At 38.6% G+C, this 24138-nt stretch overlaps 3 protein-coding genes across 10 annotated transcripts in view; 1 reads left to right on the forward strand and 2 right to left on the reverse strand.

Moving 5' to 3' along the window:
* LOC128240274 (cAMP-regulated phosphoprotein 21-like) overlaps window positions 1–10362 on the forward strand; it is a 69430-nt gene extending 59068 nt beyond the window's left edge. For 6 of the 8 annotated variants that reach the window (XM_052956836.1, XM_052956837.1, XM_052956839.1 and 3 more), the window contains 2 exons: window positions 1392–1474; window positions 4245–10362. In XM_052956836.1, the coding sequence (XP_052812796.1) occupies window positions 1392–1474; window positions 4245–4567 (406 nt within the window). In that variant the 3' untranslated portion in view covers window positions 4568–10362. The remainder of the gene's footprint in view (window positions 1–1391; window positions 1475–4244) is intronic. The other 2 variants (XM_052956834.1, XM_052956840.1) reach the window with 2 other exon arrangements.
* Window positions 10363–13095: 2733 nt separating this feature from the next.
* On the reverse strand, window positions 13096–17492 carry LOC128240136 (uncharacterized). The gene is made up of 3 exons (XM_052956656.1): window positions 16881–17492; window positions 16586–16702; window positions 13096–16453 (listed from the first exon to the last, which is right to left on the reverse strand). Exons 1-3 carry the CDS (start codon window positions 17386–17388, stop codon window positions 13326–13328), a joined length of 3753 nt encoding a protein of 1250 aa, XP_052812616.1. The 5' UTR covers window positions 17389–17492; the 3' UTR covers window positions 13096–13325.
* A 143-nt stretch (window positions 17493–17635) lies between these two features.
* On the reverse strand, window positions 17636–20171 carry LOC128241541 (uncharacterized). The gene is made up of 3 exons (XM_052958526.1): window positions 19541–20171; window positions 18447–19401; window positions 17636–18227 (listed from the first exon to the last, which is right to left on the reverse strand). Exons 1-3 carry the CDS (start codon window positions 19987–19989, stop codon window positions 18069–18071), a joined length of 1563 nt encoding a protein of 520 aa, XP_052814486.1. The 5' UTR covers window positions 19990–20171; the 3' UTR covers window positions 17636–18068.
* Between the last annotated feature and the right edge of the window lie 3967 nt (window positions 20172–24138).

The raw sequence follows: 24138 nt of genomic DNA on the forward strand, positions 1-24138 counted from the left end.
GGCTTCTTTATTAGTGTATTAATGTTATCTCCCTTGTAGTATCTGGGATATATATGTGGTATTTTGTTTGTTTTCCAAATTCTTCAGATTTACAGACTATGGCTTGATTCAATGATAGCTGAAGCACAACGTGATTTTAATTGCACATCTGTAATTTCCTGAACATTTTAAGCAATCTCTGTTCTTGTAATGCACTATTTTCTCTGCACTGAATATCTTTCTTAATGTTGTTTTGAACAAACCCTGCAATTAAAATATCATTTTATTTCATGCTTTTTAGTGGTTTATTGAAAAATAACAGTGAATAAGTTTGAGACAGTGAAATGATCTATACAGTCGAGACCCATTGGCTGCCTATATATAAGCGGTTATGCTTATATTGAGTAAAAAAAAAACCTGTCCTTCACCTCAAGTTCGAGCCAACGAGGAAATCGAGCCAAGCGATATTGAGCCAACGCATTTTGACTGTATATAATTTCATTGCTTAAGATATTTTTGTCGGTTTTGAAAAATTAACGTCTATGCACATAGTGATGGTTACAAAAATCCACGAAATCATTTCTGGTATGACTTGATTAAGTTGATATTTAGTGTTTCGCAATTAAATGTCAATTAAATCATTTTTTAGGAAAAGCAAGCATGAAATGAAAGAACGTTTAATTTGGATTAAGATTGCAATATATTTCACTTTGTGAACACCTTATTAAATATTTCACTCGTGGTAGCAAAGCCAATTGTGAAATATCACTTTTATATGGCTTACTCCATGAAATATATTGCTATCTTACACTAGTCATTTTCTACTTCATTTGCTTAAGTTTGGTTCAGGTTTGTGGCCATTTTTGCTAGAGATGCCTATTATTCTGTTGCTGCTTGAATAATACTAGTACTAAGCATTAATATGTTTGAGCACCAACGTTATATATCATAATGGTCAAAGAAAAGTTAACTATTACAGAAGTCAAAGAAAATAGATGTCTTGGCCTAGTCTGAAATTAACATCATTAATGCATTAAAATCAATATGTTTACCTTTGTGCATCTATCAACTGTAAACCTATATTGGCCCACTTTAAAACTGTCATCAAACAATTAAGAGTTTAATGAAGTTTATAAACCCAAACTTACCTTAATTTTTAGCTTTGAAATTTACAGCATTCTGAGCTGTAAAAAAATATGCAATATTTCAGTTTGAACAAGACTAAGCAAGAATTTTACTAGCATTTGGCCTTTGCTCAAATTTGAACCCTGTAAAAAGGTAAGGGTGTGCTCATTTTTGATCCCTGTTAAAGGTAGCAGTTACTGTAATAGGCATGTCAGTGTTAGTGGCTGCAGGCTGTGAATGTTGCCAGCCAGTATCAGACTGGTCACTCTATTTTCTCTCTCGGCCAGCAGTCCCAGTACCAGTCAACCTCACAGTTTGCGGTCTTCCCAGCCAGGAGATGGCCCCGTCCCCCTGACAACCCAAGACTCAGGTAGTGTCTGCATTTACATGCATGTGTGACTGTATCACATGTTTATTGTTTTATTACCCTCGTGGCACTGCACTGTCTTGATAAGTTGTAGATTGTTGCTGACTTCTGACAATTGCGAATTGCAGTGATGATACTGGATCATCGGTTTATCATTAGTCTTGACTTTCAGCTCATCTGATTTTAGCTCAATCTTTTGAGGTAATGTAATAGCCTTGGTGGTTGTAGTTGGCAGTGTCAGCGTTGTGCAAAACCTTAAATCTTGGTCATAGCTCAAAACTATTTTCAGATATTGGGAAAGAAATATGGTGTACATGTTGCTAGAGAATATTATAATGAACATGGAAAAACAAGGCCCATAATTATGGCTTTAGTGATTATCAAGTTATGCCCCTTGTTTGACTTAAATAAAATTAGGTAAGTGTTTGCTCTGAGGTTGTTTTTTTTTGTTATGCCTCCCTTCGAAGAAGAGGGGTATATTGCTTTGCACATGTCGGTCGGTCTGTTGGTCCGTCGCTCCGTCCGTCGGTAGACCAAAGCTTGTCCAAGTGATAACTCAACAATTCCTGGACGTATGGTCATCAAACTCGATATGAAGGTTGGGCCTGACCAGTAGATGACCCCTATTGATTTTAGGGCTCATCGGGTCAAAGGTCAAGGTCACAGTGACTTTTAATGGTAAAATAATTTTAAAGCTTGTCCGAGTGATAACTCAACAATGCCTAGACCTTTAGTCATCAAACTTGATATGAAAGTTGGGCTTGACCAGTAGCTGACCCCTATTGTTTTAGGGGGTCATCCGGCCAAAGGTCAAGGTCACAGTGACTTTGAGTGGTAAAAGGTTGTCGGAGTGATAACTCGACAAGGCCTGCACCCATGGCCCTCATACTTGGCTAGGAGGTTAGGCCTGACCAGTAGCTGACCCCTATTGATTTTTGGGGCTCATCGGGTCAAAGGCTAAGGTCACAGTGACCTTAAATGGTAAAAGGTTGTCCGAGTGATAACTCAACAATGCCTGCACCCATGGCCTTCATAATTAACTTGGAGGTTGGGCCTGACCAGTAGATGACCCTTATTGTTTTTGGGGCTCATTGGGTCAAAGGTTAAGGTCACAGTGACCTTAAATGGTAAAAGATTGTCCGAGTGATGACTCAACAATGCCTGCACCCATGGCCCTCATACTTGACTTGGAGGTTGGGCCTGACCAGTAGATGGCCCCTATTGATTTTAGGGGTCATTGGGCCAAAGGTCATGGTCACAGTGACTTTGAACGATAAAAGGTTGTAGTGATAACTCAACAATGCCTGCCTCCATGGCCCTCAAACTTGACTTGGAGGTTCGGCCTTACCAGTAGATGACCCCTAATGTTTTGGGGGGTCATTGGGCCAAAGGTCAAGGTCACGGTGACCTTGAAGGCAAACTTGACAATTCCTGGACCTATGGTCATTAAACTTGATGTGAAGGTTGGGCCTGACCAGTAGATGACCCCTCTTGACTTTGGGGGTCATCAGGTCAAGGTCACAGTAACCTTTAATGAAAAAAAGTTAACAAATCTTCTTGCAGTTATATCTCAACAATGCCTGAACCTGTGATCGTCAAACTTGACATGGAAGTTGGGCCTGACCAGGAGATGACCTTTATTGATTTTAGGAGTCATTGGGTCAAGTTCACAGTGATCTTGAATGCGAAACTGTTACAAGTGATAATTCAACAATGCCTGCATCCATGGCCCTCAAACTTAACTTGGAGTTGTGTCTGAACTGTAGATGACCCCTTATGATTTTAGGGCTCATCGGGTCAAAGGTCAAGGTTGATATTTAGATTTTTGGTGACCAGCTGATGACTCCTATGGATTTTGGGGTCATAGAGTCAAAGGTCATGGTCATAACACACTCTATCCACAAACTTTGAATGGTCATAATCTTAAAACTGCCTCAACGGCATCCAATGTCAGTGACAAATCAGCTGTCATTTGGGTCCATGCATATATCATTCAATTGTCCATAAAATTATAATCCTGACAACATGGCACTCGGGGGGGGGGGGGGGGGGCATAATGTTTGACAAACATCTCTTGTTTCTGTTTGAAATGCAACTGTTACCATGATTATCTTAGTTGAATTGAAAAGGATTGTGATATATACCTCTTTGTTTGAGAGATACACTTGTGGGAGTTAAAATTTTCTACAAAAAATGTAAATGTATCTTGTTGGTTGAGATTGCTTTTATCTTTTTCTGTCTTAACTGGGTCATTTATTGTTTGGCATGTTAAAGAATCAGAGAGTTAATTTTTTTTACAAAAATATAATTTTAATCTGTATATACATCTTGAGATTTCTTATATCTATTTCTGTCTTAAAATAATGCATTCATTGCTTGGCATGTTAAGGAACTGACCGACAAATGAGTTAATTCTCTGATAGGTCCATTGTTAAATATTGATGCCTGGTGATCACCATGAAAATGGTATCATTTAAAAAGTATTTGCTAGCTGATTTCAGATAGGTGAAATAATTGACCATTTAGTTATTACACGTTAGTATATTGATTATAATTAGCTGGATTTTTGAACGAAAAGTTATAGAATGACAAAAAGATGGGCATGGTGTTAAGAAAATTCTGCTTTCAAGTTTTTATTCTATGTCATAAATTCAATTGCTTTTATCCAGTTCTTATGAAACTTGGTCAGAATACTTGTCTTTATGTTGTCTAGAACAATTTTGAATATGGGTCACCTAAGGTCTATGTTACAACTTTGCCTCTTTACTTACAGGATGTGGACGTGGGGTAGTGGGTACGAGCCACATGCTGGAGGTATGTGACTTCTCCCCCCGTCTCACCTTTACTGATGCCCCTGGGGTAATGGCCCCCCTGCTGGAGCGGGGTGGGGCCCTCAAGCTGCTGCCTATTGCCCCCAGAGAGGGGCTGTCTGGGCTCACGGACCCCCCACCCACAGGGGGCCTTATAGCCCCCAATCACCGCCTCTGTGTTGTGTTTCCGGACCCCGGCACTGCCGCTCAAGCACTGAAAACACATTCTAAAAAATCATACAAACTGAAACTATTAGACTTTAGTATATCGGACACTTGTGTTTAGCGAACCACAGAAATGACGATGAATGGTTTGAGTGCCATTGTACTGAATGTGGATTAGTGGATTTGAGTTTATAATTGTTCTGTTGAAAAGAATATTTTTATATCTAAATAGTTTTATTGCCTTTTTTACTTGTTGTTTATGGTACAAATTGTGTTTGAAATTTAAGAAATTGTGATGGCGGCACCTAAAGTTTATACTATTAAAGTTCTTATGTTTATTTTTTTTACAAAATTACTGCTAAGCATAATATAGATCAGAACGTTACCGCACAATGATATTTAAGCTTAGATTCTAGTATGAATACAAATATTTAATAATTGTTGAAATGACAAGGTTCCCCACTATGCTATGAAGTGTCATGAATGTATACTCCGTTGTTATATGATTACATTTTCACCTGTTGACTTGTGAATTTTTACCTGTGCAATTACTGTTTACGTTACTGTAGATACATTGTTAGCATTAATGTACACTGTACACATGTGAGAGTTATAAAGGCATATTGTGTGTGTGTCATGGCCTGGGTCCGTCATTCAATGGGTCTTGGTTCGAGACTCTGGCTACAAAAACTGAATTCTTAAATGTATCATAATGTTTATAATGTAGCTTCTTTTGACAAATGATGTGTGTCTGATTGTAGTACAGGCCCTATTTTCTCAAAAACTTTTTTCAGCTTAAGAGATTTAAGTAGCAATTAGCCCAAATGCATACTTAAATATGATTTTGATAAATGAAGAATGGTTTATTGTCATAATGATAAAGATATTTCCAATTTAAAGTTGAAAAACCTCTTAAGAAGAAAATATTATGCAAATTGTAGAAAAAAAATAGTGAGCATAGCTTAATCTTGTAATGATGGACATTTTTGAGAAATCGTGGCCAGATTATTTGTAACACGTAGACCAGTTTTTACCATCTTTGCTCCTATAATAGCATTTAACAATGGAATTCAATTTAGGCTTTTCTTAGGCCTAGAAAAAAAATACATTTGGTTCGGGTTACCCGACCCTACCTACGAAATAGGCGCCGACCCTACCGTTTTTATAGTCAGTTTGAAAAAAAAAATGAAAAAGTAAAAAAAAAAAAATATATATTTTTTTTTTTTTAATTGCTTTTCAATATGTAGTTTAAAACTTTAAATGCTTACACAGAAGATAACTTTAACACCATTCTGCTTTGATGAATATGGCATTCTTATATAAACCTAATAATAAAAAAATAAAAAATAAAGCCTACCTACCCTACATATTTTTGAAAAGGATGTAGCCCTAACCAATTATTTTTTTAGGCCTTAGTTTGAGTCCCATTTACTTAAATCTGCAAATATTCCAATTTATTTCAATCTTTATATAAAAAAACAACAGTAATTGAAATGCTTGCCATATATGTTGCTAATACAATGTTTAACAATTATTGACATATTTAATGTCTTAACCCTTAGGTTGCTGATGGCAATTTTAAAGGGTTTGCAAACAGCTTGGAACCAGACCACACGCCGAGTAACTTGGCGCCTGGTCAGGTTCCAAGCTGCTTGCAACTCAGTCAATATATGCCCAAAGTTTTAAGTAAATTGAAAAAAAAATAGAATAAACCAGACGACATTTTTGAGCAGACGACAATTTACCCAGCATGCAAAGGGTTAAGAAATTTCATTAAAGATAATTTATGACATTCAAGAATTCACGTTTTTGTGTCTTGAGCCTCTAACTCAAATTCAAGTTGTTAGTGAATATGGACCCAGCAACTCCTAGATCTCTAGTGTTAATACCCAGGAATTGTTCATGCCATTTTTAGAAGACACATTTGTTTAACCAATCTTGTCTTGTGTTCATGTATAGTGATCCATTTCTCATGAAACTTTTCAAATCAATGGCCCATTAAGTAATTGTTAAAGGTAAGGTTTTTATGAACGGGCCTGGAAGCATTTAAGTGAATAATGCATACTAGTTGCCCTTAAACCAGCTTAGTGTTTGAATAATAATTCGTCTACTGACCCAGCCTCTGTTTGAATCAACCATTTCACATGATTAAAATCAATAATGGCTGACTGCAGAAGAACGGAAATAATTGTACAGTAATTTTAAGAAAAACTGCCATCCAATTGGATAAAATTTAATTTTGAACAATTAATGACTGTTGAAACATGTTACTCATAATAGTATTTGATGGAAGTTTATTCATTTTAGGCTGTCTGACAGTCGTTGTCTTTCTAATACTGAATTCTATTTCAGAGGTTTGGATATGTTGATGATTTTACAGTCTATTGATATGTACATTGAGATAATTATTTTTATTTAGCTTATTTTGTTGTTCAAAAAAGAAAAATGAAGACATAATATCAAAGCCTTGGTGTTGTCGCAGGCGTTGTTTCTAAAAAAAAAATGTTTACCATAACTCCATAGTACATTCAAGATGATGAAATAAGAAATATAATTTGGTATAAATGTTGCCAGAGACAAAACGCACATGATAAACAAGGCCTATGACTCTGGCATTAACTATTGTTCAATTATCCCCCTTTTCATCAGAAAAGAATAGGCGAGTGTTGGCGTTCGCTAGGCAGTGCTCTTGACATGCTTTTCCCTTACTTTTTCTACCAAAGAATATTTTCCTACCAACAATTTCACAACCAGTATTTACGTCACATTTGCTACAAGCTTATATTGCTCGAAGTCAGTTGGCTTTCAAATCAGCTTTATGGCTAGTTTAGAAGTCATTTTCCTTAAACTTTTACTGATTTGTAGAAAATATCTGTATTGTTGATTTGCATCTTAAATATTTGGGTTATATATCTGCAGTGTTTTTGAAATATTGCATTATACTGGGGAATGTAATGTTTTAACTGTAAAACGAATGAAGATAACTTGTAAAACAAGTGAAGATCACCTTTGTTTTGTTTTTTAAGATAAAAATTAAGTGATTTGTTTCCATATTCCTCATTCAGTGAGGTTAACTGCAGTTTGACTATATTGAAAATAAGAAGTCAGTCCCTTTCTGCATATACAGCTAGTTGTGTATATCTCTATTGTTTAGTGGCTGTTATTGTTCAACTACTTCTGTACCACCTAATCCACCAACACCTCCACATCAACATCCCCTGTCCCTTCAGCCATCCACCCTAACCACCCTGGTGGGTAATAGCAAACAAGGTTTTATACAACTTGAAATACATGTACACATGTACAGAAGCACTTGGAATCATTTTGCTTTCACCGCACCACTGGTCCAGTTCTCGTGTATCTTTTGTGTCAGTGCAATACACATTATGGTCAATATTCATTCTTAAACTCATCAGATATTTTCATTTGTTTTTCTATATTTGCTCCATTTCTGCTGTATAGCCATTATGTTAATTTTTTAAAGATATTAAACCACTGTTTGTTCTTACAAGAATTTGCACATACACATGTATCTTCATTTTAAGGCCTTAGATAGCAACATACAACCTTTTTTCCCTATAAAGTGTTATTATCTTCTGTAGGACTATCAGTTTGAATAAAAAAAAAGAAGAAAGCTTCTTAACATAACAAAGACCAATTGTGGAGCCTTATGAAGACTGTTTCAATAAAGATTGTATTCTGAAAGTGAAGTCATCTTTGGATATATATTTGCATAAGTTTTATATTTTTCGTAGTTAAACCAGAATTAACATTGAAAACACTGTTGAGAAAACAAAATAAATCAACTTTTTACTATCGTTGACAGAAGTTTCACAGATTTATCATTTTTGTAGTTTCAAAATGCTTCGATTCTTTATTAAAACATTGCCAAGGTGAAGATGAATAATACTTGTGTCACATCTGAAGCCAGTAGAATTATGTCTGTGCTTACTTGGTAAGGAAGTTGAGATCTACATGTAAACATTGCTTCATACATGTGTTTTTTGTTATTGAATATTCAAGGTTGTCGAATGAATCTCAAAAATGCCTTTCTAACGATGTGTTCAGGAAAGCTGAAGTAGCTACTGTACCTATGTCAGTGTGTTTTTTCTCTCAATTTATTGTGAATGGGGAGGTGCCCTTTGAATTGCATAATTGTGAAACTACATTGTGAAAAGCTACATGTAGCAGCCAATTGGATAATTGTCCACGGGTTATCTTTAGGCCAGTCTGCACATTTAATGATTTGATTAAGTATTTGCTTTGGTTAAAATTAGCCAAAATATTTAATGATTGGTCAATATTTATCCAATTATTAATATTGACCAGTCATTAATATTTTAGCTAATTTTAACCAAACCAAATACTTCACTAGTTTTATATGATTGGCTGCATCAGCCAGTTACATAAAACGAGTTCATTATTTAGTTTGGTTAAAATTAGCCATTATGAATTTAATTGGTTGATATTTATCCAATTATAAATGTTGACCAATGACATTGCTTTCATGTGCAAACAAACCAAAAGACAACCCGTGGATAAGTTACCCAGTTTTATACCATTGGCTGCCGATGATTATTGAAACATTGCTTAAAATAGGACTTACTGTGACTTCAATGCTAGACTCACAACCAAGAGAGAAGGAATGTACACCATTCCATGATAAATTCATGGAGATATATATCTTTGGAGGAACTTGATACGAAATATAATAATATTCAGAAATGTCAATTTTGGTTAAACAATATTTATTTCATTTTTACACTTAAACATAAAACATTTTTTTGTGCAAATTACAATATGACATAAAAAGGGATGAACGAAAACAAAATAAAACCAGGTTGCTACTTGCACTTAAACTATTCACACTGTTCAGAATTGAGAATGAAGCAAACATGCTCATTTCTAGTTAATCTGAACTTTGATACCACTTTTTTGGAGTTATTAATGTTAGCTATAGAAAAACACTGTATATTTGTACTTGTTAACTAATGGAGCAAATTGGCATATAAGCTTAAGTAGAACTACATGTATCCTAAAATGGCCGATAGCTTGAAATGGCTTTAGTCAATGAATAAGTCATACCCTTACCACTGGCTTGAATACTATACTAGTATTTTTTATTATTATTTTTTCACAATTACTTTGAAGTCCTGTTTGTTGTTTTCTTTATTTTAAGAAAATTTCCGACATATCAGGTAATTACTTTGTACATTTTTGTTAAGTTTTCATTATTTTTCATTCCTTCAATACAAAATGCATGTAATTTGTAGTTGACATAAATAGCCAAAATGTATGCATTGAATGTGTGATGCTTCACTATGTTATCAAGAAAATTGTCATACGAAATCTTTGAACTATTACATCAATATTTGCTTGTCCTTTTTTGCCGAAAAAAATGTATTCTCATAGACTTGATGTCGTGCGAACACTTCAACCTGATATGAAAGTCACCTGGTAGAAATTTGCATAACTCTGGCTTAAATGTAGAAAGTCTGATAACTCTGGCTAAAATGTAGAAAGTGTCATAACTCTGGCTAAAATGTAGAAAGTCAGATAACTCTGACTAAAATTTAGAAAGTCTGAAAACTGGCTGAAATATTTTTCAAGTTGATAAAAGAAGTCCTAGAGCGAAAACAAAAACAGACGAGCGCTGGCAACCGCTTAAATGCTCTTGTACAACTCTGTATTATGATATAGAGCACAGTCCCAATCTGTTTATGACATATAAGTTATAACAATGATCCTTTGTATGTATGTATGTATGCGATGCTGTTTCGTTCTGTTACCATGTGTTTATGAGGCTGTTCCGTTGTTATGTGTATATTTGTACGTTGTTGATGCCCTCCCGGTCCGTTTGCGGGCCCTGTTTGGTGTAGACATCTTATGCAGAACGAAATAAAACATGATGCACTTTGTTTTCTTTATTGTTTCGTCTTCTGTTTTGCTCTTTAAGAAATACCCCACTGAGAATATATTTTAAAAACAATTCATTTAAAGTTTTCGCTATAAGACGCATACGTTTTTCTTTGCCCTGTCCATCAGTCAGTAAGTCTGTCACACTTTTTTGCCGCTCAATAGTTTGATAACGCAAATATCCAGAAGGTTGGTCATGATCAATATTTGACCCCTATTGATTTTGAGATCATAAGGTCAAGGTTGACCTTGAAGTGAACATGCGGTTTCCACTCAGTAACTGAAGATCCTTTGGGTCCAGGAGCTTCATTAGTATGCAAGTTGGTCATGACCAGAACATGACCCTTTTCAATTTGAGATTCGTATGTCTAAGGTCAAGGTCGCAATGATTTTGATGTGAAAAACCAATTTCCGCCCAGAAACCTAGGATTTTCATACTTCGTATGCCAGTTAGTCATGACTACCGGTAGTCAATGACCCCTATTGATTTTGGGATCAGTTAGTCAAAAGGTCAGTGTGACCTCGAGGTGAAAACGATTTCCCGTTGAATAACTAATGAACGCTTGCACCAAAGAACTTGGTTTGCTAGTTGTTCAAGACTAGTTGATGACCCTAATTGATTTTGGGTTCAATAGTTCAAGGTCGCGGTGACCTTGATGTGAATAAATGGTTTCTGCTGAAGAACTAAAGAATGCTTTCACTTAGGAACTCTGTATGCTTAATTATACCCCCAACAAACAAAGTTTGAAGGGGTTATATTTTAGTCGCCCTGTGGTCGGTGGGTTTGTCGGTCGGTCCGTTGCAATTTACCTTGTATGCAGCATAACTTAAAAACTACTGGATGGAATTGGATTAAACTTCTTACAATGGTAGAGCATAACGAGAGGAAGTGCAGTGTACAATAACCATAACTCTATTCTTGCTTATTACTGAGTTATTGCCCTTTGTTACTTTTTTTTTGTCTGGAGTATAACTTGAAAAGTACTGGATGGAAATCATTGGAACTTCATACAATGGTAAAGCACAGTGAGAGGAAGTGCAGTGTTCAAGAACCATTATTCTACTTTAGCATATAACTGAATTATTTCCCTTTATTTGTTTTTTTTTGCTGTTAATTTTTTTTCCAGACATTAACTTGCAAACTACTGGATGTAATTTATTGAAACTTCATTCAATGGTAAAGCACAATGAGAGGAAGTGCAGTGCACAAGAACCATAACTCTCTTTTAGCTAATTACAGAGTTATGGTCTTTAATACTTTTTTCTTGTCCCGAGCATAACTTACAAACTACTAGATGGAATTTAATAAAGCTTCATACAGTGATAGATCATAATGAGAGGAAGTGCAGTGTACAGGAACCGCAATTCTATTTCAGCCAATTACAGAATAATTGCCCTTTGTTACTTTTTTCTTGTCCGGAGCATAACTTGAAAACTATTTGATGGAATTTAATAAAACTTCATACAGTGATACATCATAATGAGAGGAAGTGCAGTGTACAGAAACCGCAATTCTATTTCAGCTAATTACAGAGTTACTGCCCTTTGTTACTTTTTTCTTGTCCGGAGCATAACTTGAAAACAATTGAATGGAATTTAATAAAACTTCATACAGTGATAGATCATACTGGGAGGAAGTGCAGTGTACATGAACCGCAATTCTATTTTAGCCAATTACAGAGTTATTGCCCTTTGTTATTTTGTTTTTGTCCTGAGCATTACTTGAAAACTATTGGATGGAATTTTATAAAACTTCATACAGTGATAGATCATAATATAAGGAAGTGCAGTGTACAGGAACTGCAATTCTATTTCAGCCAATTACAGAGTTATTGCCCTTTGTTTCTTTTTTCTTGTCCAGGGCATAACTTGAAAAAGTAACTTAACTCGTTTATAGATGGTCATAGGCAATCGTATATTCTGTGCTTTAGAACATCAAATATATCAGTATTAACATCTCAGTATAAGCATTACTGATATTGTTTAAAGCCTTTTTTCTAACTTTTAAAAACATAATCAAAAAATGAATAACTGAGGATAGTCCATAAAATAAAGTTGTCATTTATAGGTTGGCTTTCCAAATAGTTGACTTCAATTTCATATCAGGGCGGCGTTCGGGGTTTTTAATCACCTTCAGTGATAGCTCTAGTTGTTCATGACTAGTTGATGACCCCTATTGTTTTGGGGATCAGTAGGTCAAGGTCGAGGTATATTTTGCAGTTACCGTAAGATTAAAAACGACGGTTGTCGCTAAAGAATGCTTGCCCCCATGAACTTCATACTTAGTATGCCAGTTGGTCATGACTAGTAGATGACCCCTATTGATTTTTCAGGCCAGTAGGTAAAAGGTCAAGGTGATATTGAGATAAATGACGGTTTCCGCTAAATAAGTAAAGAACGCTTGGGCCCAGGAACTTCGTATCAAATTTGCTAGTTGCTCTTGGTTAGTAGATGACCTCTATTGGTTTTAAGGCCAGAAGGTCATAGTCCCAGTGACCTTCAGGTGTAAAACAACTTGTTGTGTACTAGTTCGTGCGTCACACTTCTTTTCGTTTAATAACAAAGAACGCTTGGACCCAGGGACTTCATATTGGTATGCAGGTTGGTCCATGACCAGTAGATGACCCCAATATTTGTTAGTCTCCCGTGCAAAAGAACAAATTTTATGTCCATCATTGATTATTTCTCACCTACGACCACAGAAGCGGGGAGGCAAGCGCTTTTTCAGAAAAAGCAATTTCTAGTGCTTTATTGCTAAACTTTAAAAAAAAATCAAACAATAACATGTATACATTCACAAAAGAAATCTTGGCAAAATCATTGGCTTAAATATCTCCAACGCACACTATTAAATGTACATACACTCTGATTATGGGTAGTTTATCTATTATGTACAAATCGAATCTACAAAAAGACTCGACCTTTCGTTTTCCCAGTGTTTTTGTTCTGAGACCGAACGCGGGTTACGCGTGTATCTTGTACACGATGATAGAATCGGTCCCAGTTTGGACGTACAACCGCTTTTTGGAGCGGTTGAACACGATGCTTCCGTTCGAGCGCCCCTCCCCTGGGACATCAATAACCGTTCCCACGAGGTCCCCTCGTCGAGACACCTGCAGGACACGTCCATCGCACGATACGTACACATTATCGTTGCTGTCCGACGTCAGATACGTCGGCGTGACGTCGACGTTCTTATTATCCGCTGTATTACTACTGGCGTCAGTTTCTTCCTGCAACTCTTCCAGCGTAGCATCGTTGCTTGATTGTTTCAGGTTGGTCTCGGCGGCAATCTTCCGGCCGAGCAGGTCAATCGTGATTACACAGCCGTTTTTTGCATCGGAAATTGACAGGTATTTGCCGCCGCGTGACGTCGTTACGTGATACAACTTATTAGCCGCAATATCCGATGTAAAAGGGTTGAGAACTTCTAGTTTACTTTTCACATTACCTCGATAATCGAACAGTCGAAGTTCCCACGTTATTTCCGTCTGTTTTGATATGACTACAAGACCGTACTTCCAGCAAGCCAGCCCTTCAATGCGTCTTACGCCCACGTTGAATTTTTTGGTCAGCTCCAATCCCTTTATACTGGAAATCTCATACATGTGCCGTGGAGTGGCCGTGTAAATGTCGGTGGGGCAAAGATTTGACGCCGCGATGTCAACAATCCTGTTGTGAAACTGCAGAGCGGCCTTACATCGGAATGTTTTGTTGTAGATTTTGATATTATTGTTATTTTTATCAAAAACCACAAGGTGTCCGTTCATTAAGATCACCATTGCGCTAATTTCGACAGGTTTCTCTCCACTGGGAAATGGAATGGACAGATTTTTTTCGTTCAGGTACTCTGCGTGCATGAGGGTGGGTTCTGGGTATATGTTCACCGTGACGCCGCCCTCCGTCCGTCCGTGAGTCGTGAAACTCTTCATTGTCCCTGCTGGTGTCATGCTCAGTCTCGATATCGGTCTACTTCCGCCATGAAGCTTAAACACTTGCGCTATCTCCCGAACTCCGTACCTTGACTTCATCTGCTTGAGCTTGACGTCTTGTAGAGTGTCGTTGATCTCCTTACCCCCCGCGTACCCCAGAGGTCGATGCTGGGTGATGTAGGGGTTGTCCAAAAGACGCTGGCGGAGGGGCCCGGGCTGAACCAGGTAGGGGAGGCTGGGGATGCTGGTCTGGGGCCAATTAGGGTTGTTTGCGTAGGACGCCCCTAACGCCTTATTTGGCCCCGGATAAAGTGATGGTAGAACATTACTGTAAGCGACCTTGTACGGGTTTGATCTTTGTTTTTCTATCATGCTTTTTCTCTGTTTTTCTTTTCTGGATTTGTCACTGCGACTAGTTCTTTTCGCTAATTCATGCTCAAAATGGTCCTGAATGTTGTTCAGAAACTGCATTGATGAAGTTTTCTTATTGTGTGGCTTCATTACGAACGAACTTTGAATTACTCTGTGCCTTTTGTAAATACGTTTTCCAACGTGATCAAGTGAGCATTTACTGCAGAGGAAGGCAACGCAGTCACTGCAATACGCTGTGGCTTTAACGTACTTGTTAATTCCAAGTTCGTTTTTACAGTAACAAGCCAGTATCTCGTGATGTGAGGTTTTTGAATCCATCGTGTGCACAGTTATGCACGTGCTGCAAAGGTATTTTTTGCAAACACCACAAAAACCCGAGCTATGCACGTTGCTGTCGGCCCGCATACAATTCGAACAAATAAGTGCGCCTTCGTCGACGGTGGTGGATACTTCCGACTCCCTCCGCTCCTGCCGCCCTCCCCTGGACGCCCGCTCGACCTGAGACACGTGACTGCCATGAACGGATATCCGGGAGGCGTCAGTGGTTGCAAGTTCCGTCAGTGTGTCATCGGTTTCCTCTTCCGACTCGTGGCCTTGATCTATTGCGCGCTTTGCGGAGGCAATAATATCCCGTAACGCAACTTCTTCAGAATCCCGTAACGGCGGTTTCTCGTCGACCTCCGCTAGTTGTGTGGACTTTTCAATTTGGGGGAGCATGTCCTTTCGATAATCTGATCCTCCAGCTGTGCTCCCATGACTATCTGGCGTTTTCGTTGAAGTTCTGCCTTCAGTATTTTCAGTTGTATTTCTTTCGTATTGATTCACGTCGTGTGTCTCTTTACTTCTTTCATTGGTTGTTTCTACTCGTACCTCAGAATTTTCACGTGGGAGCTTATTAGCTGCAACATATGAATCGATGTTCTTAACTTGTGGTAAGTTGTCAAAATAAGATTGACGATCCTTTACGTGTGTAGTTCCAACAACTTTTGATGTGACTGCGTCAATGTCGCTAAGAGTCATGCGTGAACCCTCATATTGTCCACGCCTGTTTTCTTCAGCATCCAAATTCACACCGTTTTCTTCCGCGACCGAGTGTATGACGGACAGACCTGTTCCTTCCTTTTCTTTGTTGTTTCTTGGGGTCAATGGCTTCTCTTTGACGAGTGCATATTTGTGACTATCTGACTTTATTTCATTGAGAATGTCCTGTACTTCTCTGCTGGACATAGGTATTGCGCTGCTGTTCGAAGAAGGTGTAGCATCAGTTACATTCTTTGTGTCATGTTCAGTCTTTGCGTTGCGAGTTTCAGTCTTTGGCGTATGTGTGTCTTGCTTATTCGTGGGCGAATATGTAAGTGCGTCTTTGTCATCCTTGTCAGCAGAAGTTTGTTCTCTTCTTGTTTCCTGACTTTTTTCTTTAGCTGTGTTGAGTTCTCTAGTAGAATCCTGATTCGCACGGCCATGGGAGAATTTTTCATTGGCGGGCTGAATCGTTTGCTCTCGAAGGAGCAGCGTCGGCAATCTGCCGGTAAAGTAAGGGTTTAATTCATCATCAGCAGACTTATATTTTCCCCCGCTCCCCTTTTCGTCAGAGCTGTGATCTAAACCTTCAGGGGAAGTCCGCGTTCGGTTTTCTGGCACTATTAGCGCATCTGGAGAGTCTATTTTGGAGTTTTCTATGTGTTGTACACTTTCTTGGCTTTCTCCCATAGGTTTTGGCGATGAGATCTCTACTTGGACGGCGCTCTGTGCATCGCCTTCGGGTCCTTGTTCTTCTGACTGTGAGTCTGAAACGTCATATCTTTTAATTTAAGTTGAGCGTTAACGGTAAACATTTCTGGTTAATCAGGCGAATCAAACACTCGTTATAAACCCGCTTTAATGGATATTTTAAATGACAAAATCTTAATACCCAGTACCTAGTAAGTTATACGAGGTTCTGCTAGGAGGCCGCTGTTTTGAAGTCAGGTGCGACATATTCGCTCGACTCTCCTGCTCGACTTTGGTAGAATCACTTGAAGGTCGAGTTGGACTTCCTGTATATCACAAGAAATAGTGATATGACATTGAAACAAAATTCTTTAGACTCTCAATTCGTCAGCATTTGGGTTTATATAGCACGATCGTCGATTTTTAAGTTTTTATTATACATGTATTACGATTTGATCAACTTAGAACTACATATAAGTAAACATTTCATGTATTTAAGCAAACCTGTGTTTTGCTCAGAACCATCGCTCATTCGTGTGTTCTCTGTGGGCGGCGGAGTTTCTCTTAAAGTCGCGACGAGCGATACACGAGTGCTTTGTTTTGAAGGTGCATCTTCTGGTCGGTGTGACTCCGCATAATGTTCAACTGTTTCGTGCTGAGCCCGATTAAACTCGCCCTTAACTCCCGGGCCGCTCTCAGTCGGTGCGTCGGAGCCCTCGGGCTCAAGGCGCTGCAGTGTATGGCCACCGGGTGACGGTAAAAGTGGTGGGGATAGTAGTTTCCCCGCTTTGTCACTTGATGCAGTCATAGTCACCGGAAGTTGTCGGCCCAGTTCCTCTCCATCGGACGCTCCATTCATCTTGGTGACATTAACCTCTGCTGTGATCTCAGATATGTTTCCGCTTTCCTTGTCTTTGTTTGATCGGATAGTTCCATTTGATTGCAAAGACGTTTTAGTTTTAAAAAATGAATCATTTTTATCATATTGTTCCCCAAGATAGGAGGACTCCATTGCTGAAGTCACATGTGCATTTTAAATTATCAGTCTAAAATCAATCAGAAAATGTAGTTTTTAGTGTTGAAATCTACCACTAATTAGAAATTGCGCTTTTAATGTTGAAACCCTATCCCGGACGAATTGTTTTATGACAATTCGATCAGTATTGTGGAACAAGCAGATTATGTTCTTTAAACGCAGATTTCCTTTCTTCCATTGTCAAAATTAATGAAGCTTAACTCTCTAAAACAAAAGGAGTTACTATTTTATACATTTGTTTTATTCATACTTTGTTAATATATTCAATAAACCATAACTACGACATCGTTTAGAGCATTTTAAAAAGAAAAGAAAAACAAGCATGTAAAAAGTGTTAAACATGGAACAAAAATTAATGCGCAGTAATAGAGTAACAAAACACATTTAGAAATTCACAAACATTCATTTAAAAAATGTACACGCCAGGTTAATTAGTTATTCTATAAAATAGTTCGTATCAATTTTAGATCATGTATTGAACACAGCCCATCCTAGTCTCAATGTCCGCTTTTACAAAAAATTATGTTCAGTCCTTATGTATTACAGAACAGCTAGTAGGTTCTGACCGCCACTGACTACTTGGCGGCGAGGCTGTGAGTTGAACGAATTATTTGTCGTATTTGTCCTAGGAGACATAGAACGCTTAAATCACTGCTTCATAGTTGGTAGACGGTGAACTTGGAGTTCGATTTGTTCCCCTTGGCGCCATGGACCACAAGTCGGCGGGCTCGCGGGTTGTAGGAGAGCACAGCGTCCTTCGGCAGCCTGGACACCGGAACACCCAAATCCTGGCCAGTAGGAGACACCTTGTGCACCTTGAATAAAAACAACAGATGTTAGTTTTAAAGATGGTTTGTTAAGTACAGGGCTGGCAATCAACAAGGTTCCTAAATATTCAAATTTGGAAAAAAAATGATAGAAATAAAATAATAAAAAAACACATAAATAAACAATGAGAATACGTGAACTGTTAACGATAGAGCAACGTTTTTCTTAGAGCTTTAAATTGCACTTCTTAATCAGGTGGTACCCACCTCCCCATACCAAGACACCAGCATGTTTCCTTCCACATCCACTGCGAGACTACCGGGAGCGCCGCCCTTCTCGCGACCGCGGAGCACGAACCCCACCTGCCAGTGGACTACGTCGATGCTCAATATCCGGTTATGTAGCGTGTCTGACAGGAGGATCTCGGAACCGCCTCGCGCGGACGCCAGGTACCAGACTGGCGTCACTAGGCGGACGCTGCATTGGCTACTTACCACGATCTCGTAAAGAACGCGTCCCTCTGAGTTAAAGAGATGCACCTCCAGATGCCCCTTCCTGTCTTGTTTTGATTTCACGTTCTGGAAAAGAGCGGCGACGCCCGACGCCCAGGTTGCCAGGCCTTCTATTTTTCGTATTTCCGTCTTAAACGTTTTTAAAAGTTGGAGGGTTTTGAAAGCACTTATTGTGCAGATCAAGTTACCGGACGAGGCAAACATTTCTGATGAACTTATGTTTGATGGACACATGGCGACCGGAAATTTCTCAACCGCCATGACACCTTTGACTTGAAAGTCATTGTCATAAAGTTTAATATTCCTGTTTGCCTGGTCAGCCACCACGAGTTTATCGTTGTCCAAGAAAATGGAAGAAATAATGTGACATGGTCGCTGGTCCACGGAGGCGCGCGCTGGAAACTCCCCAACCACCTGAGCCGCATATGCCACTTGGTCGATCTCGTACCGCACCTTCTTAGCCTCTCTCTGGCGTCCATTATCTCCCATTGACACAGGTTTTCCGGGCGAAGCGTCATTGAGCGGCTGGCGCCCCACGGTCGAACTGATGAGCGTCCGTTTGTGGAGCGGTTCTTTTACAGAAACTTCAACCGTCTTTTGATCCAGACCGCCGTCGATGGCCATCTTGCTTAGATACGGGGACTTCCGGTCGGTTGGCGACTTTCGGCGTGTTGAATTTGATCGACTGGAACCCCTTGACCGCGGGCAGCTGTAATCATAAAAAATAAGTGTTTCCGACAAAACCAAGTATTAAAATAAGACATGCACTACAAAAATAGGGATTAAAGGTTGTTGGTCTAGGCATGTGTGAGATAATTATTGAAATTATATTGTAAAATAGAACAAACCTCATGCTACGCGATCTTAGAAGACCTCTGTGTGAGCTTCCGTCGTGGTCAAATACCACTCCAGGCGCCGCCCGGCCGCCGATAAACGTGTGGTTCCGGTATATGCGGAACCCTCGGTGGTCTACCTTACATTTATCACACAGGAAATGCCCACAGTCCAGACAGAACGAGTTAGCGCGCACCAGTTTGTTAACCGCCATTTTAGTCGCGCAGTAGAAGAAAGCGATTTGATGATCGGAAGTATCTTTCGACTTCCGGTGAATGGTGACACAGTCGCTGCATAAATAGAAGCGACAGTCCTTGCAGATTCCGACGGCACCCGATTCTTCCCCCTGCGCGTGACAATTCGCGCATATCATGTCATTGGTACCGTTGATTTCTATCGGCACATTTTCGACGTCATCTTTGACGTCATCGACGTCAGTATTGGCACGTTGCAGCTCCGCCATTTTTATGGCGGTCTAATATTTCCGGGTAACTAAATAATTGACAATCCTAGTCGTTTAGAAACGCCCTAATTCAAAGGAATCCAGGGTATGCATTAGCCAACATTTCGAAGTGTTAATACTAACACCGTCTCATAAAAAAGAGCACTATTCAACCAATACTTGCACCTGTAGACCTTCCAGTGTTTGAACGCATTGTTTAAATGTTTCTACACGTTTAAAACCCATGAATAATTAGATATAGTGTATCTATGATACGCTTATTTCAAACTATCCGGATCGCTGAATTCCATACTTCAAACGCCCTGAAAATGTAACGATATATCTATGAAATAATGAATCTAAAAAGAGTCATTGAATGTCATTCATAAAGTGCATGAACTCAATTAAGGAGCCACGTTAATTTATATTTTTCCGATTTTTTCGGCATGACGTACTGTTTTATTTGGTCTCGTAAACCAATTTGAATTTGTCCGATTTTTAAAATAGTTTTACAACGTTCGACGGGGAGGGAACCTCTAAGTCAGCTGTCTCGACGGGACACCATAATTGTTTGGCAGAAAGTAAGACAGGAACCCAAAATACAATCTTGATGAGTTTAAGCAGAAATTAAATCACAATCGAAACATATATTGAATTTGAAAATTATTTCGCGCATGGGGTTAGCGTTGATTTTGCTTGTCAACTTCCGGGTTCATTTTTTTTGTATTTGAAATTGAACTGCATTCTATTCATTTGTAATTAGTTCTCTATATTTTGGATGAAAGCAGTTTTGCATACATGAGTTTTTAACAAAACGAGCATCCAAGATAAAGATGAAACAAACATTGACACCTCGTTGCGTTCTCAGTGTGCTTCATGCACGTGATTCGCACTGAAAGCATTTCATCCAAATGATTTGTACTCAAAGTGTTTATATGTACATGCAGTGACGACTCTCAGAGCCCCTTTTCACCATACGTCATGCGAAGTGCTATGTACAATAGGCAAAGAATACTAAATTAAAAGCCCATGCTTACACTTAAGGTTTAGAAGAAAATAATGACAAATTGACATATTTTCGAGAGGGGCTCCTGACTTTCACTGGTGGTGTCCCTTCATGATCCATTGGAGGTATAGTTAGTGTCGATCCCTGAAATTTTGTTAAAAATACAAGTACGTAATTATATGTTTCAGGGCCCCCTTGTATTAAATTGTTTATACTTAGTAGATTTCCTTCTCCGAAATTAGATTTTACTTCTTCAACATTGAATTTCACTTCGATTTCCGTATATTGTTTTGAAAAGTGACTTTGTCATTTTTGGTTTATTTAATTAAATTTGGAAATAGAAACTCCCTATAAAGCATATTCCAATATGTATGCAATAAAAAAAACATTTGTTAAAAATAGATGAGATCTGGATTTCATAAACACGCTGAAACAGAAAACTGTCCCATTTTTGTCTTGGATAATTGCAAGGATCTTTCACCAAGAAATACTTGAATAAACTGCAACTGATTTTAAAATCAAACATCTGCATGACAAGTGTGATAAATTGCTTAAAATTAGACACCTGAATTAAACATGAAATTGTTTGAAAAGTAAAAACATTCCGTTTCGGAAGAAAACCCTATCAGAATGAAACGGTTAATGTTGTTCGTCCGTTCTGTGATAAGTGAGATCTATTTAAAACTACAAAGTCTAGATAGAGGTACAAAAAGAAACGTTATAATTTTAATGCATTATTATGTTAAAAATGTTTGACTTCAATTATCAAAACAAAAGAGAATATGTGTACAGATTAAAAATAAATGAGTTCTTAGTGGATTTCTCTTCTCCAAAATTGGATTTCAAGTCGATTTCAATTCATTTTTCGAAAAGTTCCTGTGACTTCTTCATTTTTTTAACAATTTAAATACAATTTGAAATATAAACACTTCATGAAGCATATACCAATATGTGCAAAAATAAAATATTCGTTAATAATAAATGAGTTAAAACGTGAATTTCACTTTTCATGCGGATTTTACATGAAATTCACTGGGTTCCTGTATCATCCAGTACCCAACCGGTTCATGCAAATTGGCATTCGGAACACCTCGGCCATTTTCTCGAAAACAACCTCGGATGTATGTGGACGCATACTCAGAAATCGGTATGTTCAAGTCCGCTGCAAGTAGATCGCGTAGTAATTTAATTTAGCAGCTAAACTTAATGACTTAACTCTTGGGAATCTTTACTATGTAACTTGTTTTCAATAATACACATCACTGGCAATTAATTTAAACTTAGATCAACAAATACTTAGACATCGATTTCTGAGTATGTAAACCGTCCATATATACATCCGAGGTTGTTTTCGATAAAAATGGCCGAGGAGTTCCGAATGTTTTCCTAACAATCAAAAGGGGTTATGGCCAACCTTCTTGTGGATTTTAAAGACTAAGATGTATTTTATTTATTGATCAGAAACCAAACGGGAAGTCGGACGGGCAATTTAGCGGACGTACAGACATCAGCGCCATACATAATACATACTATAATACCTCCAATATATACTCTTTTTTCTGGTTTTCCGCACACGTTGAAACAGAGGAAAATGTCGCATTTTTTGTCTTGGATGATTCCAATTTTCTTTCACCAAAAAGTAGTTGCATAAACTGCTATTCATTTTAAAAATAAACATCTGCATGGCAAGTGTGATGTATTGCTAAAAGTTAGACACCTGTATTAAACATCATATAGTTTGAAGAGCAAAAACATTCCGTTTTCGTAAGAAAACCGTTCCAAAATAAACCGTAATTGCGTACGTTCGCTGCACAGTGATTAATGAGGTATTTTAAAGCTACAAAGTTTAGATAGATGCAAAAGAGAAACTTTTTAATTTTATTGCCTAATTATATTTACCTTATTCGACTTCAATTATATAAAAAATGAACGGATAAAACATATTTAAACCTTTATTAATGGGTTTTTCAATTGATAGCTACTAAATATATATACATAGTTTACCCAGTTAAAAAAAACGCCAAAATATGCTAATATTTTTTTTACTCTGTACACTATTCAAATGTTTTTCTTGTTTGTTTTTTATCATCAAAGTCAAATGATTTAAACATAATAATGTATTTTTTGTGCATCTACCTAGACTTCGAACCTTTAAGATAAAATATATTTAAACGCATTTTCTGAAATTAAAGTTTTCCCGGGACAGCCTGCCACAGTACCAGCAACATCTTTGGACCGTTACATATACTTTGGCCACACCCGAGGGGCCTTTGGACCGTTACATATACTTTAGCCGCACCCGAGGGGCCTTTGGAACGTTACATTATTTTGGTCGCACTCGAGGGGCCTTTGGACCGTTACATTATTTTGGCCGCCCCGAAGGGCCTTTTGACCGTTACATTATTTTGGCCGCACTCGAGGGGCCTTTGGACCGTTACATATACTTTGGCCGCACCCGAGGGGCCTTTGGACCGTGACATTATTTTGGCCGCACTCGAAGGGCCTTTGGACCGTTACATATACTTTGGCTGCACCCGAGGGGCCTTTGGACCGTTACATTATTTTGGCTGCACCCGACGGGCCTTTGGACCGTTACATATACTTTGGCCGCACCCGAGGGGCCTTTGGACCGTTACATTATTTTGGCCGCACTCGAGGGGCCTTTGGACCGTTACATATACTTTGGCTGCACCCGAGGGGCCTTTGGACCGTTACATATACTTTGGCTGCACCCGAGGGGCCTTTGGACCGTTACATATACTTTGGCCGTACCCGAGGGGCCTTTGGACCGTTACATATACTTTGGCCGCTCTCGAGGGGCCTTTGGACCGTTACATATACTTTGGCCGTACCCAAGGGGCCTTTGGACCGTTACATATACTTTGGCTGCACCCGAGGGGCCTTTGGACCGTTACATATGCTTTGGCCGTACCCGAGGGGCCTTTGGACCGTTACATATACTTTGGCCGCACCGGAGTAGTCCTTGGACCGTAACATATACTTTGGCCGCACAGGAGGAGTCCTTGGACTGTTACATATACTTTGGCCGCACCGGAGGAGTCCTTGGACCGTTACATATACTTTGGTCGCACCGGAGGAGTCCTTGGACCGTTACATATACTTTGGCCGCACAGGAGGAGTCCTTGGACCGTTACATATACTTT

Source organism: Mya arenaria, chromosome 7 (genome assembly GCF_026914265.1).
Source record: "Mya arenaria isolate MELC-2E11 chromosome 7, ASM2691426v1".
Taxonomy (NCBI): Eukaryota; Metazoa; Mollusca; class Bivalvia; order Myida; family Myidae; genus Mya; species Mya arenaria.

Excerpts from the sequence above, each read along its gene's own strand:
- LOC128241541 (XM_052958526.1), bottom strand. The coding sequence starts at position 19,989 with ATGGCGGAGCTGCAACGTGCCAATACTGACGTCGATGACGTCAAAGAT. Across the intron at positions 19,402-19,540 it reads CTAAGATCGCGTAGCATGAG|CTGCCCGCGGTCAAGGGGTT; the intron begins GTTTGTTCTATT and ends TTATGATTACAG. Across the intron at positions 18,228-18,446 it reads TGGTGTCTTGGTATGGGGAG|GTGCACAAGGTGTCTCCTAC; the intron begins GTGGGTACCACC and ends TTTTTATTCAAG.
- LOC128240136 (XM_052956656.1), bottom strand. The coding sequence starts at position 17,388 with ATGGAGTCCTCCTATCTTGGGGAACAATATGATAAAAATGATTCATTT. Across the intron at positions 16,703-16,880 it reads TGGTTCTGAGCAAAACACAG|GAAGTCCAACTCGACCTTCA; the intron begins GTTTGCTTAAAT and ends TGTGATATACAG. Across the intron at positions 16,454-16,585 it reads AACCTCGTATAACTTACTAG|ACTCACAGTCAGAAGAACAA; the intron begins GTACTGGGTATT and ends ATGACGTTTCAG.